Source organism: Pogonomyrmex barbatus, unplaced genomic scaffold, assembly GCF_055798465.1.
Source record: "Pogonomyrmex barbatus isolate J1 unplaced genomic scaffold, ASM5579846v1 scaffold7, whole genome shotgun sequence".
NCBI classification, from domain to species: domain Eukaryota; kingdom Metazoa; phylum Arthropoda; class Insecta; order Hymenoptera; family Formicidae; genus Pogonomyrmex; species Pogonomyrmex barbatus.
In genome coordinates, this window is record NW_028297171.1 from 6128401 (window position 1) to 6144940 (window position 16540).

Sequence of the window (16540 nt, forward strand, 5' to 3'; positions counted from 1 at the left end):
TTTTTAGCAAATTCGCGCGATGCACGATGGACACAGGCACGCACGCACGCACGCACGCACGCACGCACGCACGCACGCACGCACGCATGCCCTCTCTTTCTCTCTCTTTTTCCCTTCATCTGGCATATGCGTGCACTCGCACGCAGTTGTCTCGGCGTGTTAAATTTCTAAGTCGTACGTCACGAACGCTAATGAAATTCCTTTACCGCGTCGCGTCCCGTACGACCGTCTTAATCAACGCGGCTGTCGCCGTGAAACGAAAAGAATTAGCATTTTAAATCACGCGCTCCGCGGGTGCTCGCCGCCCTGCGCCTTCGCGGCACCCCGCGCCTTTCCCTCACCTTCCGGCCTACGGGCCCCACATCTCATCCCGGTAATTCGTTTATTATTATCGAGGCGGAGCGAAAGATTGATCGTCACTCCCCGATGTTTATAATTATTTCGAGCGATACCACGGCGCGTTCACGTTGTACGTCACGTCGGGACGGACGCGCCTCGTCTCGTCTCCACGGTGGACACACACGCATGAGAACGGGCCCACCTACACACATCGTAACGGACACAAACACGCACACGCGCGTGGACGAAAGGAAGAAAGCGATACATTCGACCTCGGCGTTTTTTTTTTCCTCTCCGGACGAATATCTCCTCTTCCCCCCTTCGGTATCCTCCTTTTTTTCAAACCGCGCGCCAGGATCATCAATCTGCGTCTCGCGGACTCCTTCGAGAATACGCCACGCGCGTTCGCCGCCGCGAAGATCGCTCAGGATCTCTCTGATATGCGCACGTCAAGGTTCTCCTTTTCTCGCCCCCGTCCCTCCTCCAAACAATTTCCACGATTCTTCCGCTTTATCGGCGTATCGCGGCCTCGCGCGACGATCGGCAAGCTCGTTCGCGCTAATGAAGCCACGTCGCTTTGACATGTAGCATTACCGTTCGATAATGAGAGAAAGCATCGTGTAAGATCTCGCGGCAGACAGATCTTTCATTGTGGCTTCAATTACTTCACCGTGGTTTGCGGTATTACGAGTTGGTTCGAGCGACCTTCGACACGACAGAAGTCCACGATGACTTTACTTGATTGTCATGCGAGGAAAATCTACCGTTAACAACTTCCTTTTTTGACTAAATAGCATTAGAGAATTCTTTTATCCAATCTAGCAAGAAGAAAAAACCGTCTTTTTTTTATCGAGATTTTAGAATTTTACATTGACATAGGTTTCCGAAGTCGTAATTTCATTTGGTAGAAGGGTACATGAAAGATTCATGATCATTTATAGTCAGCACACCCTCATTTCTTTCGTTAGTTGGTTGAAGTTCTGTTTCGATTTAAAAGCATGACCGTTCTAGATTTCATTTTTTACTTTTATTTTTCAATACTTCAGATCGAATAGATAATGATTTTAATATTTTAGTAAATAATACAATTCGAATTCTATAATGTCTGCATCTAAAAAATTTTATAACCATTTACAACGCAAAGAAATTCAAGCAAGATCTTCTCTTTTATTTCGAATTTTTGTGTTAACGATATCGATTTGCATTAATTTCCATATCTACGAAGTTGATAACGATTTTATTGAGTTAAAGTCAATATAGTTATCGGGATCCCCTTTTTTTGGAATTAATGTCTTTCCGTATGATTTCCGTATGGAAAAATCCGAATGTAATCGACGGAAAGCCTCATTTTTTTCTGATATCTATCCGTCGTGTTTTTTATATATATATATATATATATATATATACTCGTATAAGCGTTATAACTCGCTCTTGCATTATGATTATTCTTATCGAAGATTCCGTAATTGCTGTCTCTAAATAAGATTTATTATTGAACTTTGAACAATTGTTTTATGACACGAATATGTACACGAGTTTATCTCCATCCTCATTGGAGAACTTTATACTTTGGATTGGAGAATTTTATTTTAATATCTTAAAATATATCTGTAATATCTATTAAAAGAACTGTATTATTCGAATATTTAATCTTAAAAATCAATATTGAAAATATTTACTTTTATTGCTTATTGTATATTTCTCTGTAAAATTTTGTCTTTCTAGAAATATCCGGCATTAATTTGTCAAAGAATAATGACCATCTAAAAATAATAATAAAGCAAAAAATTGCGACTTGCCAGAATGTAAGGTTGCTTATCGCAATATGAAATCGTTCTGAAGAGTAACGATAAACGTCGCTAACAACGGTACAAAATACGGTGGCGGCTATCGGGAATCGCGGCGCATCAGCCTCGTGGTGAGTCTTTTAACGAGGAGAAACCACGGATCGATGCGGTTAATCCAGCGCGGTGAAGACGGTATCGTCTGATTGCGACTACGACGTCACGCGGGCTGCTAAGGTACGAGCCAAGACGAGCGAGCGGGCAACTCGGACTCGGATAGATGGCTACGGTGGTTGGTAACGGTACCAAATCTGCATACACCGTACCGTATACACGTTTACGCCGCGCGCACAGTCGGCGCTATCGGGGAACCGCATCATGCTAATTCGCATCCTCCGCCGGCCGTCGAGATTCTCTCGCGCGGATCGTCCCTCGTCGGGATCACGAGCGTCCCGGTTTCGCGAACCCAGGTCGATACGCGGCTACTCCCATCTGTCCGGTTTTCTCCTTGGAATATGACGTTCCCGCGCGTTTCGCTTCGGTCCGTGAATTTCCGGACGTATGAAGAATGAGCATTAGGTATCGACAAAATGATAAATTAGTAAGGTGTAAAACGTGATATCTGATTAATCAAATGTTTCGATCAAAAGTCCTGTTCGCGAAGACAAAGATTCATTTGACTCATTTTAAATAAACTATTATTGTTTTTCTTATATATTCTCGCATTGATATTTCTTTTTTTAGATAAAAAAAAAGCAAGATTGCTCATTTTTATTTTCAACATGCAATTCGTCCCTCGTCGTTGCTTTTTCGTTTCCGTGAAAGATCGTCCATAGTTCTGCAAATGCGTCGCGATTACGGGGACGATTTGGAGAAGGCGGGTCGAGATGTCGGCGAAAGAAACGAAGAGAAAAAGAAGCGCAGTCGCGAGTCTCTGCCGATGAATCACTCTCGGCGATATCGGACGATCTGGACAAGCTCACCCGCATGCTCGGAACATGTTTATCTCCGGTTTCGCGTGTCAACTTCGCGTCATTGTACGGGATTTCCCTTTCTTTCTCTTTCTCTCCCTTCCCTTCCCCGCCTCATCGTCAATGCATCGATATCGCGGAAGTGCGGCGCTGTTGTCCGAGGCGTTAAATGGGACCTTCGTCGATCCCTCGTACCTTGGAAGCTGAGAGGGGAGGCGAGACGATGACGATGGACCCTCCCGTCTGGATCCCTCTCGCGAGGAAAGGTGGGAACGAAGAGTGGGACTGGAACGACGGATGGAGAGACCAACGGAAAGAGAAGCAACGAGAATGAAGAAGGAAAGAGGAGAGTCCATTCCTTCGTTAGAGCCGCGGGGCGGAGGTTGGAATCCAGGCGCTTCTCAGCAGGGCGCCGTTTCTTCGAGTCTCGGCTCTCTCGAGCAGGAGAATCTCGTGAAAGACTCCCTTTCTCGCTCCTCATCTTCTTCGTCGTATTCTTCTTCTTCTTCCTCTGCGACCGCTGTTTCTCGCCCGTTCTTCGTTTCGCTTTTAACGTGCCACCCTCTCCTGGTCCCGCATCATCGCTAGTCTCTCGCGAGTTGAAGCGAGTACACACACTCTCTCTCTCTCTCTCTCTCTCTCTCTCTCTCTCTCTCTCTTTCATCTCCTCTTTTGTTCTTTCGCTCACTCGCTCGCTCGCTCTCTTCATCTCGCTCTCGAGTCGCTATCTCTTCCAGAACACGAGCGCTGCATCGCGCCACATCGGTGCATCATACGTACGCCCACGTTTTGTTATGAGTCGCAATAATTTGCCGGGGTACATCCTAGACGGTGTTCTCTTTCGGCTTTAAGTGTAACCCTCGATGCTCTCGCTCTCTCAGTTCCGCGTTCCGAAGATCGAGAGTCCTCCAGAGTGTCGTCGAGGCTGTGCTGTCCTCTTAAAACGTTGAGAGTTCGCGATTATTTTAGTTTGATATTATTGATATTAGTATTAATATTTGAAAAATTGGCACATAGAAAGACATGCAAGTACCAAAAAATAAAAGTAGTACAAGTTCGGAGTTTTAAGTCTATATTTTATAAATGTTCTCATCCAACGAATACGCAATTTTCTATAAACTAATTAATATTAATACTTGGAATCTTTTTCCATGCAAGAAAAAGAGTTTTCTGGAATACATCTCGCTTATACGTTATACTCCTCATTAATATTTCATTATAAACAATTACTATTACGTGTAATTGAATCCATCTCTAGGAAGAGAATAAATAAGTTGCGACATTGTTCTAAATTACGCGAAAAACTTCAACCTTGAGACGCATGAGGTTTCCACGTATCCGACGAGCGCGCATTTAAATAATTCACATTATCCGCTTCGATACAATAAGTTGAGCCGCAGATTTGCGAAGGCTCGTCGCGGCAGCTTGTTCCGGTCGCCTCGTTTTCAGCATTGTCACGCGCACGCGTTGCCCCGTCATTTGCCAATTATCGCGAGTGAAAGCACACTCGAGTAACGCGAAGTAATTGCGTTACGCGGACAGACGAGCGCAATCGCGCACGCTCGCGCGGCGGACAATCGCGCAAGAATACGCGCGGTCGTTACTCAACTGAGTAATCGTGTCATCGTCCACCATCTCCTCCTCTTCCTCCTCCTTCTCCTCCTCTTTGTGCATGTGTATAGTTTGGAAAAAATATGCGGCCCGGTAATAATCGCGGTAATCGCGCCCGGAGAATGCGGCAGAGGCGCGTTTATAAGTACGTAACGGTTCGCAGGACATCTCGCGTGATCGTGCAGGAAAGGCATGGTCGCGATCGCAAAAAATCACCGATCGACCGAAATCACTTTGGAACGGAGAGTCCGCGTTGCAAGGGACGAGTCTTAAGTGAGGTCCGCGAAAGAGAGAATACACATCGTACACAGATAGCGGAAAATAAATGTTACATTGAAATTATTTGAGTATATTTAAGTACTTGTTATATCAAAGATATATCTAATTATATTTAAATTTAATTAAATGTGAATAGAGCGTGTTATAATTTCATAGATAAATATATTTCATAGTTATTTTAAACAAAAACGTTGGCCTAAAAAGATATGTATCATTTTCATTAAAAATACACATGTTGACATGATAACGATGATCATTCCGGACTGCAATATTGAATATCTCTGTCTTGTGAAAGAAGCATAGCACATGTGTAATACAGCGAAATTACAAATTCTCTCAATAACGCACATGTCTCGGCAAAAATGGGGATCCGTCGAAATAGTACATCTAGAATTGCAACGGGCATTAACCTCAATGATACGATGATGATGATGAGGATAATGATGATGATGATGATGATGATGATGATGATGATGATAATAATGATGATGATGATGATGATAATAGCCGGTCGATGAACCGGCACGGCCGCGCGCACAGCTTTCGGCGAAATTCGTACGACCGCGATCGAATCACCGACACCGGCGGCGTCTCTCGTGCGATCGTATTTGCGTGTACTTGAACGCGGCAACGTTATGGCATGTATTTGCCTTTGCACAATATTTGCAGGCACTCGAGAGTATCGCCGCGAGAGACTCGTCCGGGTTCCGGTACAGGTGTCGTGCCTCTTCGTGGTTCATTCCCGTCGCCGGTGACTTCTTGGAAGCCGACGTCGAGCACGACGTCGTAGCGAAGTGGTGTACGCGGGTAAATGAGCGCGTTATGTATCCCCGGCTAAACCTCCGCTGCGAGGCACGAATTGCTCGAACGGTCTCTCGGCGGGCTGGACCGTTAGCCACACGGTGGTCGGCACGAGCGAAGTCCGAGCGAAGAGAGGACCCTCCGTTCATTACGTCACGCCTGTCTGATGAGGATGATCGCCCCGGGCAACGTAGAAATTCGCGTTATAGACACGCATGGCGCAACCCGTTCGTCAGATTTTTGATCGCGTCGGCCGAACAAATGAGTAAAATGCCCTTGATGTTAATACCCGGGATACTCAAGGATATTTAAACGACCGTCGTTGATCTTTTGCACGTAGTCGAGGTTTATAGCATGTTCATTGCTAAATCGAACATCTGATTCTTATCTCCCTATTGATTGTTAATCGTAGGAAGAGCATCGATGTATGACAATCGACATATACTTACAGCGAATGGATATATATCTTTAATTGAAAATGAGCTAGGCACATAGGTTTAAATAGATAATGTTTCAACCAAAGATTGCGTACCGAAAAGTGAAAGAGCCCGTTTCTCTTCTATGCCGGAGTCGCGAACTCGATGACGCGTGACTGCATAGATAAATCTCATTGCGCAACAGACTTATCAAACTCCCCGCGAACGTTGAAATTTTCCTAGAAACCTCCGGGAGATGGATGAAGGTCACATGTAAAACTAGGGCGACTTAAAGCGAGATATATAATTACAAATAATTTATGTAAATTATATTTAAAAACTTGTATTTTGCAAGTCTAAAAAGAGGAGAGGAATAAAGATTTTTATGTTTTTCATGCATCTCCTTAAATTTTAATTTAATAAAAGATTTTTGAATTCCGCAAGCTCGATCAACTTTTTGATTTCGCAGTCTCGATCCGTTTTTCGGCAGAGAGATGGATCAAGATTCAAGCCAGACAGATTGTACCGTGTAACGCGAAAGTGAGATCAGTATCTTAGGTAAAGGCGAGTCTTCACATTATCAAGCGTCCCGACGCGCTCACTCCTGTTTTTCAGCTGTGCAGAGAGGGCGAGTGCCGCCGTCGCAACCCTCGTTGCCGGGTTTGCCGGGCCAGTTCGCCTTGACGAACGGGGACGCGGTCGCGTGTGCCAGCCTAAACGGACACTCTTACCTCTCGTCGTACATAAGCCTGCTGCTGAGGGCGGAGCCTTATCCGACCTCGAGATACGGCCAGTGCATGCAACCCAACAACATCATGGGCATCGACAATATCTGCGAGCTCGCGGCACGACTGCTCTTCTCGGCGGTCGAGTGGGCCCGGAACATCCCGTTCTTCCCGGATCTTCAGGTGACGGACCAGGTGGCCCTGCTTAGGCTAGTGTGGAGCGAGCTGTTTGTCCTGAACGCGAGCCAGTGCTCGATGCCCCTTCACGTGGCGCCGCTTCTAGCCGCGGCGGGCCTTCACGCCTCGCCGATGGCGGCGGACCGCGTGGTCGCCTTCATGGATCACATCAGGATCTTCCAGGAGCAGGTGGAGAAACTCAAGGCGCTCCACGTCGACTCCGCGGAGTATAGCTGCCTCAAGGCCATCGTCCTCTTCACCACCGGTGAGTCTGAGATTGTTATTCGACCACTTTGTGGTCAGTTTGACTTCACGTTACATCGCACCTCAACGCTCTCTTTCCCCTTGCCTTGCCGATAAAGGTGATAAATCATAATTCATCATGATTAAAACAAGCTTTTAAATGTAGCTCCGCTTGAGTTTTGTTAAAAATCTTAATTCTGCTAGAGAAAAAAATCAACTTGTGGTGCACAAATGCTATCTCTCGAAATATTATCTTATCAGACCTCGCGAGTGTGCGATGATAGATTTGTCATGAGCTCCATTCGAAAAAAAAAAAAAAAACATACCTAAAAAGCCTTCACGTTTTTGCGTCTAGCATGAGCCGAGGATCTTCACGACGTATTCTCCACGTACACGATACTTCGTACGGTCGTCGTCCGTATTACCCGCGCCTGCCTGCCTGTCCCGGCTGTAATCGTCATGACGATGCTATCTCGAAGACGCTCGTTGTCACGTAGCCGCGATTCTCGACGGGTCTAGAGAGGCTAGCGGCGCAGCGAGAGGGACAATGCTCTCTCTCTCTCTCTCTTCCCGCGATCGCGAAGTCTCATGGTTCCTATACCACATACCGGGTGGCAGGAGAGCGCGCGCCGGAAGAACTCTTCGAGCATAAGCGGAGATGATTCTCTCTCTTTCTCTCTCTCTCTCGCTCTCTCTCCCTCTCTCTGTCTCTGTCTCTCTATGTCACTCTAGAGAAGCTGTGCGCTCTCTCAACGTCGTCCGTTGCTCGCTGACCGCGGGCTCCGTCTAATCGACGTAGCGGAGATATTATCGCCGCCGGTACGGTCTGCGACTGTCATCCAGCAGCGCGATCCCCGTCGGGACCAGGAGACGACAGCGACGGGATGACGACAATTCACTGATGTAACAATGTGTAACGCCGCGTGGCGGTCGACGCGACGCACGTAGGCACGTACGTACGTTCGTTGTGTGACGCGATCGTCATCGAGCCGTTGAGACAATGCGTTTCTCTACTTCCCTCCGTTCGTCTCCCGTCGCAACGTGTGTTCTCGCTCCCCGAAGCCAATCTCTAGTCCCCGTATCTATCTCCTCCTTTCCCTCTATCTCTCTCCCTCTTTCGCCGCCATCCGATGACAACCGTATCCTGTCCGAACGAGCGCTCGCGCGAGCTATCTCCCGGCCCATCTGCTCCTTTCTCCAGGAGGAACCACTACCATCGCGCGCGCGCATACACACACACACACACACACACACACACACACACACACACACACACACTTCACGTATACCGAGAGAGGATTTCGGACCGGGCGATCCTCTCCTCCCGATGTGTTCTCTCGTTGGATACACGCACGCACGTTCGCACGCACACGACTCGCGGCCGGGCGGTAGGTTTCAGTCAGGACGATGAGAAGAACGGCGGCGGCGACCACGACGATGGTCCCATGCTAAAGCATCTCGCCGTAGATACGAGACGGGGAGCTATTTATTTCCGTGCTATATGGGCACGCTTAGCTCGGCTTAGCTTATGCTAATGTCCCCATTCTCGGCGAACCATCTCCACCTCCTCCCTTTTGCCCCGCTCGACTTTTTCTACTCTTTCTGCGCCCGGACGCGATCGCCGGACTTTCGGTTCTTTTCTTCTTCGCGTATCTTTGCTGTATGGGTGAACCTTTCTTCCCTCTTCTCTTTTACGATCTAACATTTAACGCTTAAACGTGCGGCTCAGCTTATGTGCAATCTTTTTAAATGGAATTATATTTTTATGATCATGACTTGAATGTGATGGATAAATCAGAAAAGTGTTTTTTAAACTAACTTGCGGTCCAAATTATTAAAAAGAAATAAATGCCAAAAATGTAAAATATGAAGCTTTTATTGATTTTTTTATTTATAAAATCATAAACGAACTTGTGTATAATACCAACCAACTAGAAATTATTTAATATTAAGATTTGATTAATTGTTTATTATATTCGAAATTTTATTTTTATTTACATTTAAGAGACAATCCATATTATTAATGATTTATTATTTAAAAGGGAAAAGTAAGATATTTTAAAAAAATAAGATATTTGAGGAAGTTTTAAATATTTATTTTTATTTATCGATATCACAAAGTAAGCAAAATTAAATACTGGCTAATAAGTTTCCGATAATACGTTACATTATGTTTCCATGTGATAATATTGATGGCGGACTTGAGGTAAGCTTATTACTCACTATGGTTAAAGAGTTAAAAGGCCGCTATTGTGAAGGTTAAAAAGTGAAGGGCCAGGACACATCGTTTCGTCCAATTTAACATAATGGAAGGCAAAAGCGTGGAAACGGTTTGTAATTCGCGGTCGTGAATGAATTCGTTTGAAATAAAAAGCAGAATGGATGTTCGCACATACCGCGGCACGATATTACGCTAATCGGGGTGTGTCACTATAGCGAAACGCAGAAGTAACGAATGCGAAATGTATTATTAATTATATCGCGACCGGTATGCTGCTGTAAGATTGCATTACAAGATAATGAACGCCGCTCAAACTTTTGCTCCGTTCGCTTCATATAAATAGAAGCATTTGATAATTAACGTTTGATAGTTAACGGGATCGTGAGAAATATCTAGCGTCATGATAATAATTAACTTAACCGGTTTGATATGCAAATTATTATTGCCAGAAAACGTACGTCATAACATCTTGTGCCGAGAGTTTAAATTGTCTCGTAACATCCCGTTGTTTTAATAATTGAAATGTTTTTGTTGCACACAAAAATTTGTCTTGCGAAAACGTAATGATGTGAATCTTTAATAATTACAATATTTTAATAATTATATAAATATAATTAAATATAATTATCCCCCTCATTCGCAGTATATCTAACACAATCGTAGTTGAGACGAAAAAAACATTTTTGCTATTCCAATATCCATCGCGTTTAAATACATATGTTTAACATTGCTTCGAAAAGATTCCGTGGTGTGTTACATGTCGCATATAATTGACGTGAAATTAGCGTGTTCGGCGGCGCGAGCGCGAATAAATTTCTTTCTGCCTCCTTTCTCTCTCTTTCTTTCATAGCGGGAACTCCTCTGTGTCCGCGAGATCGAGGGTTGCGACTTTTTTTCGTACATCCCGTGGTCGTCGGACCACGTATCTAATTCGGATAAAACGGCGGAACGAGGGCACGATACATAAAGTACGTTTAGCCCGCTAAGATCTGCCGCCTCAGCTTTCTCCGATGTTGTGCATGCACGAGATATTACATACCCGGTGGTCCAAAACATTCGAGCGCGCCACCGCTTAAATAATCGTCGCCCAAGATCTTACATTCCCGACATCGATCCATCGGCCGTAATTATATGGGAAAAGGAGTGCGCTCGCGCCACGATAGCTCTCTCTCTCTCTCTTTCTCTCTCTGTCTCTCTCTCTCTCTCTCTCTCTCTCTCTCTCTCTCTCTCTCTCTCTCTCTCTCTCTTCTCTCTTAGCTAGAGAGACCTTTTGTAAGAATAACCGATGCTGCCTTACTTATCCTGCAGTCAACAATATTTCCCGAATCTCACTATTACTTTCAAGACGGCTATTTTGCGTCACGTTACAAAATTGGGTATGAAGAAAGATGAATGCTGATGATTTTCCGATTCAGAAATTAATTGATTTCTATGTACAAAATATCTTTGTATAAAATATACAAATTTCCACTGATTTTATACAAGTTTATATATTATCTTCTACAAGACAAAAGGGTGAAAACTTACAAATTATTTCACTTGTCATAAATAGTATTTGAAGTGTGAGTTTTATTACCCTCTTGTCTTCCTAACGCCCTTAAGGAAGTCTTGGCATGACGAAAAAGTTTTGAGATATGTCCATCGAGTCGTTATCAGTCGCGCTTTACTCGAGATTAGAATGATCCGAAATCCAAACTCTGCTACCTCGGATAAGATCGGCCGCATTATCTCGGCGCGCGTCGCGCCGAGCCACCCCGTAGAGACGGGCATGTAAATGCGCGCGGCGTGGATATATTTATGCGAGAGAGGGTATTACCGGAGTCCCCCTCCCCCCGCGCGCGCGAGCGAGTGTGCGGTACCTACGTGTATCTTGATGGGAAACACTCCCACGATTATGTGGCATGCAATGCAATTCCCTCTGCCTCGTCTTGCCCAACAGCCAGCAACCATCGCGCGCGAGCGAGCCTGACGAGCGGACGGGCGTGTTGCTGGTACGCCGTTGCGTTTCTGCGCGCGCGGATGCCACCGGTATTTAACGATCTAATTAAGAACGTAAGTCCAACAAGGGACAGCCGACATCGGCCCCGTGAAAGGAAGGAAGAGAAAGAGAGAGAGAGAGAGAGAGAGAGAGGGAGAGATCTCGTGGCATCTTGCGCGCCCCGACCACTTCCGGCTATCTACACGTCGACTTTTTATCATGTGTGTTCATTGAACGTACATATGTCGCGCTGATGCTAATGAACGAAAAGAAGGGGAGGTTAGACAATTGGATGGAGAGATAATTGTTAATGAGCGAGTACTTGGATGTTGGTATTTCTGAATGGAAATTTTAAATTTTTATGTATAGTTCAAATATCTTGAAATTCTTCGAATTTTTATTTAAATCTTACTTGCTAAAAATCTCACAATTTATTATAGTGACTTTTCTATTGATGTCAAGTGCGATACAAAGATATGTTGAAAAAAAAATTAAAAATTAACTTTCGACTGTTGCTATCTGCTTTGATATTTCTCGTTGTAACATACCTTCAGAAATCACTTCTGAGCGTTCTTTAAGAAATTTACATTTTTTTTGCAAAGTACTCAGGCTTTAAACAAATATACTTTGATAAAATATATTTTAAAGAAATGTTCGAAATTGATATAAATCAGCAAAGAAAATAGAATAGATGACTTCAAGGAATATTGAGAAATCGAGTGAGATGAATGCGAACCGCTGCAGCCGCGAGACTCTCGAGTACCGCGTGCCGGCTATGTTTAATAAAATATTGCCACATCATTAATGTAGGCGCTGCGCGAGACCGCACGATCACTCTTCTTTTTTCTTCGTTTACTACCGCCGCCGATGACTCGGTACATTTCGGACAGGACACCCTCTATTCGAGCCTAGATACGAGACTGACGTAACGATTGGTACACACCCCCACCTGTCAGCCGCCACTGACAAGGACTGTCAATAGTAATTACACCTTAATTTCATCACGCAAATATCTCGCTGTACTCTTCTCGCGATTCTGTACCGTATTCTTCGGATGATCGGCGAACGTTTCGAATTTATCACATTTACTTTCTTGTAGGAAATTGAAAGATACACAAAAATATTTTAATTTTAATTCTTATAAATATGAGTTAAAAACAAATCTTTGAGATTTGAGAATTCTGGAAGAGGGGATTACGTATTGTTAATTTTTTTCACAATTTTTAATTGTTCTTACATTTATAGTTATTATTTATTTACAGTTTAAATACAGTTATATGCATGTTTATAATTAATTATATCAAAATATACAAATTTCATATTAAAAACTAATTTGGTTTATAATTGATACTACTAAATCAAAAAGACTTAGACTGAGATAAATAGATTCCATGCTTGCACGTTTTTGATACATCTAAATATAAGCAGATTAGATAATAGAGGACGCAAATCTCTCTTCTATCTGAAACGTGTCAATTAACCCCGGGAAGCGATCCGTGAACAGGATGTGCACTTTGCGCTTCGAGTTTGCAATCGAACATCAGGCCACGCCGCGATTCGTTGCGACAGGTTACATCGGTCCATCAATATCGTCCGTAACCGCGTTCCCGAATAGGTCGGCGTATTATTGACGCGTTTATCATTGTCGTTATTATCGCCGTCTGTCCGTTCGTACTCACCTGTTAACCTCGGATAATTTATCGATGTGACGAAACAATCGTGCTCTCGAAATGTCGAACGCGAGCGGGAAAGAGCTCCTGCCCGTAGAGGATACGAAAAGAATAGAAGTGAACAGGATGCAGATTGCGGAATACGGAGTAGAAATCGCTCCGGTGGTCAAACCCGGGCGATTCTCCTCTGACTCTAATCAGCTTTTATCATGGAACGCGTCTAAGGCCGAGTTTCCCAGACATTCGTCAATCAAGGACAATTTTCCAGTTTCCGCGATACGGCAACATCAGCGGAATGAAAATGCGACGCAATAGGCGGAAAATATCGATGACATTTTGCGTAATTAGAGGCATCTGTCATGAAACTACGTACTATATTTTCTTTTGCGACTTTCGGTGAATTTTTTTATAATGCTCGCATGTTATTAACACGTGTTCTATTAATTTCAATCTTCAACATTGTTAAGAAAATTGAAATTAATAGAAAAATGTTTTATATTTTTTCTTAACAGTAAGTTAAATATTTTTAATATTATTTTTAATATAATCTAATATTTAAACAATTTAAATTTATATATATATATATAAAAATTGTGAAAAATATTTTCTTATAGCGTGTAGCTAGTAAAACTTCCTTAAATATCTCTGAAGTACTTTAATCTGGAAGTACTTTAATCTCGAAGAAGCCAATAGCGCGATTTACACGAACAGAGCGATGCACTCTTAAAAAAAAAAAAAAAAAAAAAGAGAGAAAAGCCCGTCGTAAAATTACAAGCTCTACAATGACAGTCGTAAGCGCCATCCCTAGCATTTCCTCACGGCTCTCGCGCTTTCGTTCGCGGCTCGAAGAAAAACAATGCAAATGCCGACGCCACTGTGCGGTACATCGCGCCGCAAACTACCCCGACTGTGTTTCGAGAGGGTGACGACTCCCATGCTGCGCCCATACACATCGCGAGGCTAGAAAGAGCGAGAGCGAGAGATACAGAAAGGGTAGAGAGACGGACGGCTTTCGCAGCAGGAGGTGGAGGAGGTGCGGAGGGATGTGTTATCTGTGAACCCGAGCCCGCGACCCTTCCTCCCACCCTACGACTAGTGATGGGCCCTCTATCTCGCATTGTTACACCGCTGGTTTCGGGGGGAGGGTCTTTGTCGCCCCCGAACTTTTGACTTTAAGCGTTACTCATTTTCATTTTATTATCTGCCCTCTTTATCCGCGCATCACGCCGTGCCAACCGACAATGTTCGAATTGTGCTTACGCTCGTTCGAGCAATGCGATCTCGCGATGGAAACTCGGACATAAATTGGGGAACACCCCGACGTCGCAGTTTGTAATCGATTAACTTGTCAACGATCTAGAGATTAAATTGTTGAGTTTTTCTTCAAGCTGAAGGGGGTTACAATAATATCTTTACTATTTCATTAATTCGGATAATGCAGATTTTAACTTAATATTTTTTTTTATTAACATTTTAATATAACATTATTTATTATATTAATCAATTATTTTTTTGTATGATTAGATCTTATCTTTATATTTTATTCGTTAAATGTATATTTAAATTATCATTGCCAACAGTTGAATTATTACAATAGGTTAGATTTCAATAATATATGCATAATTATATTTCATAATTATATCTTCTCTTGCAAAGAAGAAGGTAAAAAAGGGTATTATTATTTATTGCTGTATAAGATCAATACTTTAAATATTTTATATTAAAAATATTTATCTTAATAGGCTTATTAAATATAATGTATTATATTCCAAGAATATATTACATAAAAAATTTAAATATTATAAATATTAAATTTTAAATATTATAGACATATTGGCAATACTAGACTAAACAAATATAAATGCCATATAGATAAAGTGCCATATGCCATTATAGATAAAGTTGAAGTTATATAATCTTAAAGAGGATGCTCTGAATTAAAATTGAATATGGAATGAAATAGAGCGTAACATTTTATATCGCTATAAATCGGCTGAATTGCGACCGATACACATTAATGACGGAAAACTCCGTGACTCATTATGATTATATGTAGGATAATGATTCGCATTAAACAGAGGTCGCATTAAAACGGATTATTATCGTGACAAAAAAAAGAAGCGTATCGACTTGTCTTTTTCGCAATTGCTCGAGAAATGAAAAATTAATACACGAAATATATACATACGTATACAAATAAAAATCTTGAACAAAAATTTTGTCCATATAATATAGTATTTGATTTTCTTGCAAAAGATATGTTTTATGTTATATGAGATCTCCTTTGGATTTTATTTGCCAAATATTACATGTTATAAATTTCGAATTTTAAATATTACCTCAATATATTCATCTCAAAATACTCTGACATTGTCAGTTTTTATAATTCGACTAACGGTAACATTTTTAAACGTGTAAATTTCTTTTTTTTTTTTTAAGTATTCTCATACATATTATTTGCATGTTTTATTACCGTCTTAAGCATCTATGGATCATTATGTGTCACTGGACATGTTATGTTATGTAAAAACACTGCTAAAAATTCTCTTCTAGAAATGTGTTATAAATATGCATCTATCATCACCAATGACGTGCGAAATATATTTATGTTCATGGTTTTTTGCGTGCGGAATTGTCAAATCGTTGCTCGTCTTGTAAACAGCGTATTCAGAGCGCCATCGGCAAGAGAGAGCGGCGAGATCCTCCCCGTGTCTGCATGCATATTCCTTATCGGCGTATCGCAGGGCAAAGGGTTGCCCCGGCATTAGAGTAAGCCACGGTATTAACCCCGGAGTTTAATATAAACAGCAAAGCGGGGTGGCCTGGTGTCCCGCGTGGGGTGGCGAAGTTAGGGCCGGAACACGTGACCGCCGGACAATGCAACCGCCTTATCGACGTCGTCGTGGATAGCGCCGCGGTGGCAAACCCCCGGCTGGATTTTCCGTGGTCCAATCTAACACCCCTCTGCACGTTTCGGATCGTCCCGACTAAAACAAAACTGCGTCCACGCGTCGTCGCTTAACCCTCCCACGTGCACATCCGCGAGCAACGCGTCGCGGATCCGTTCGAGTGTGATATCACGTACGAACGATGGAAACAAAGAACCCCTCTTCAACGGGGTTGAACTGAACTAAAAAAGCAGTCGGTTCTGGTCGACGCGAGGAGGATCGCGCTGAATTTTAAACGCGATCCTCATTTTATATAAGAAGATGTTTAGAATGTAGATGCAAATAATAAATTGCGGATAATTATATAATATAAATACAAATCTCGAAGAATAACTAAAATCGATTATAACGATGACTTTACAAAAATGTCAAATTGA

The 16540-nt window shown here is 42.9% G+C and overlaps 1 protein-coding gene across 3 annotated transcripts in view; it reads left to right on the top strand.

The window, feature by feature from the left end:
- The window catches only part of svp (COUP transcription factor 2), a 180935-nt gene that overhangs the window by 109511 nt on the left and 54884 nt on the right, over positions 1-16540 (top strand). For all 3 annotated transcript variants that reach the window (XM_089083548.1, XM_011645629.3, XM_011645630.3), the window contains exon 3: positions 6817-7368. In XM_089083548.1, the coding sequence (XP_088939674.1) occupies positions 6817-7368 (552 nt within the window). The remainder of the gene's footprint in view (positions 1-6816; positions 7369-16540) is intronic.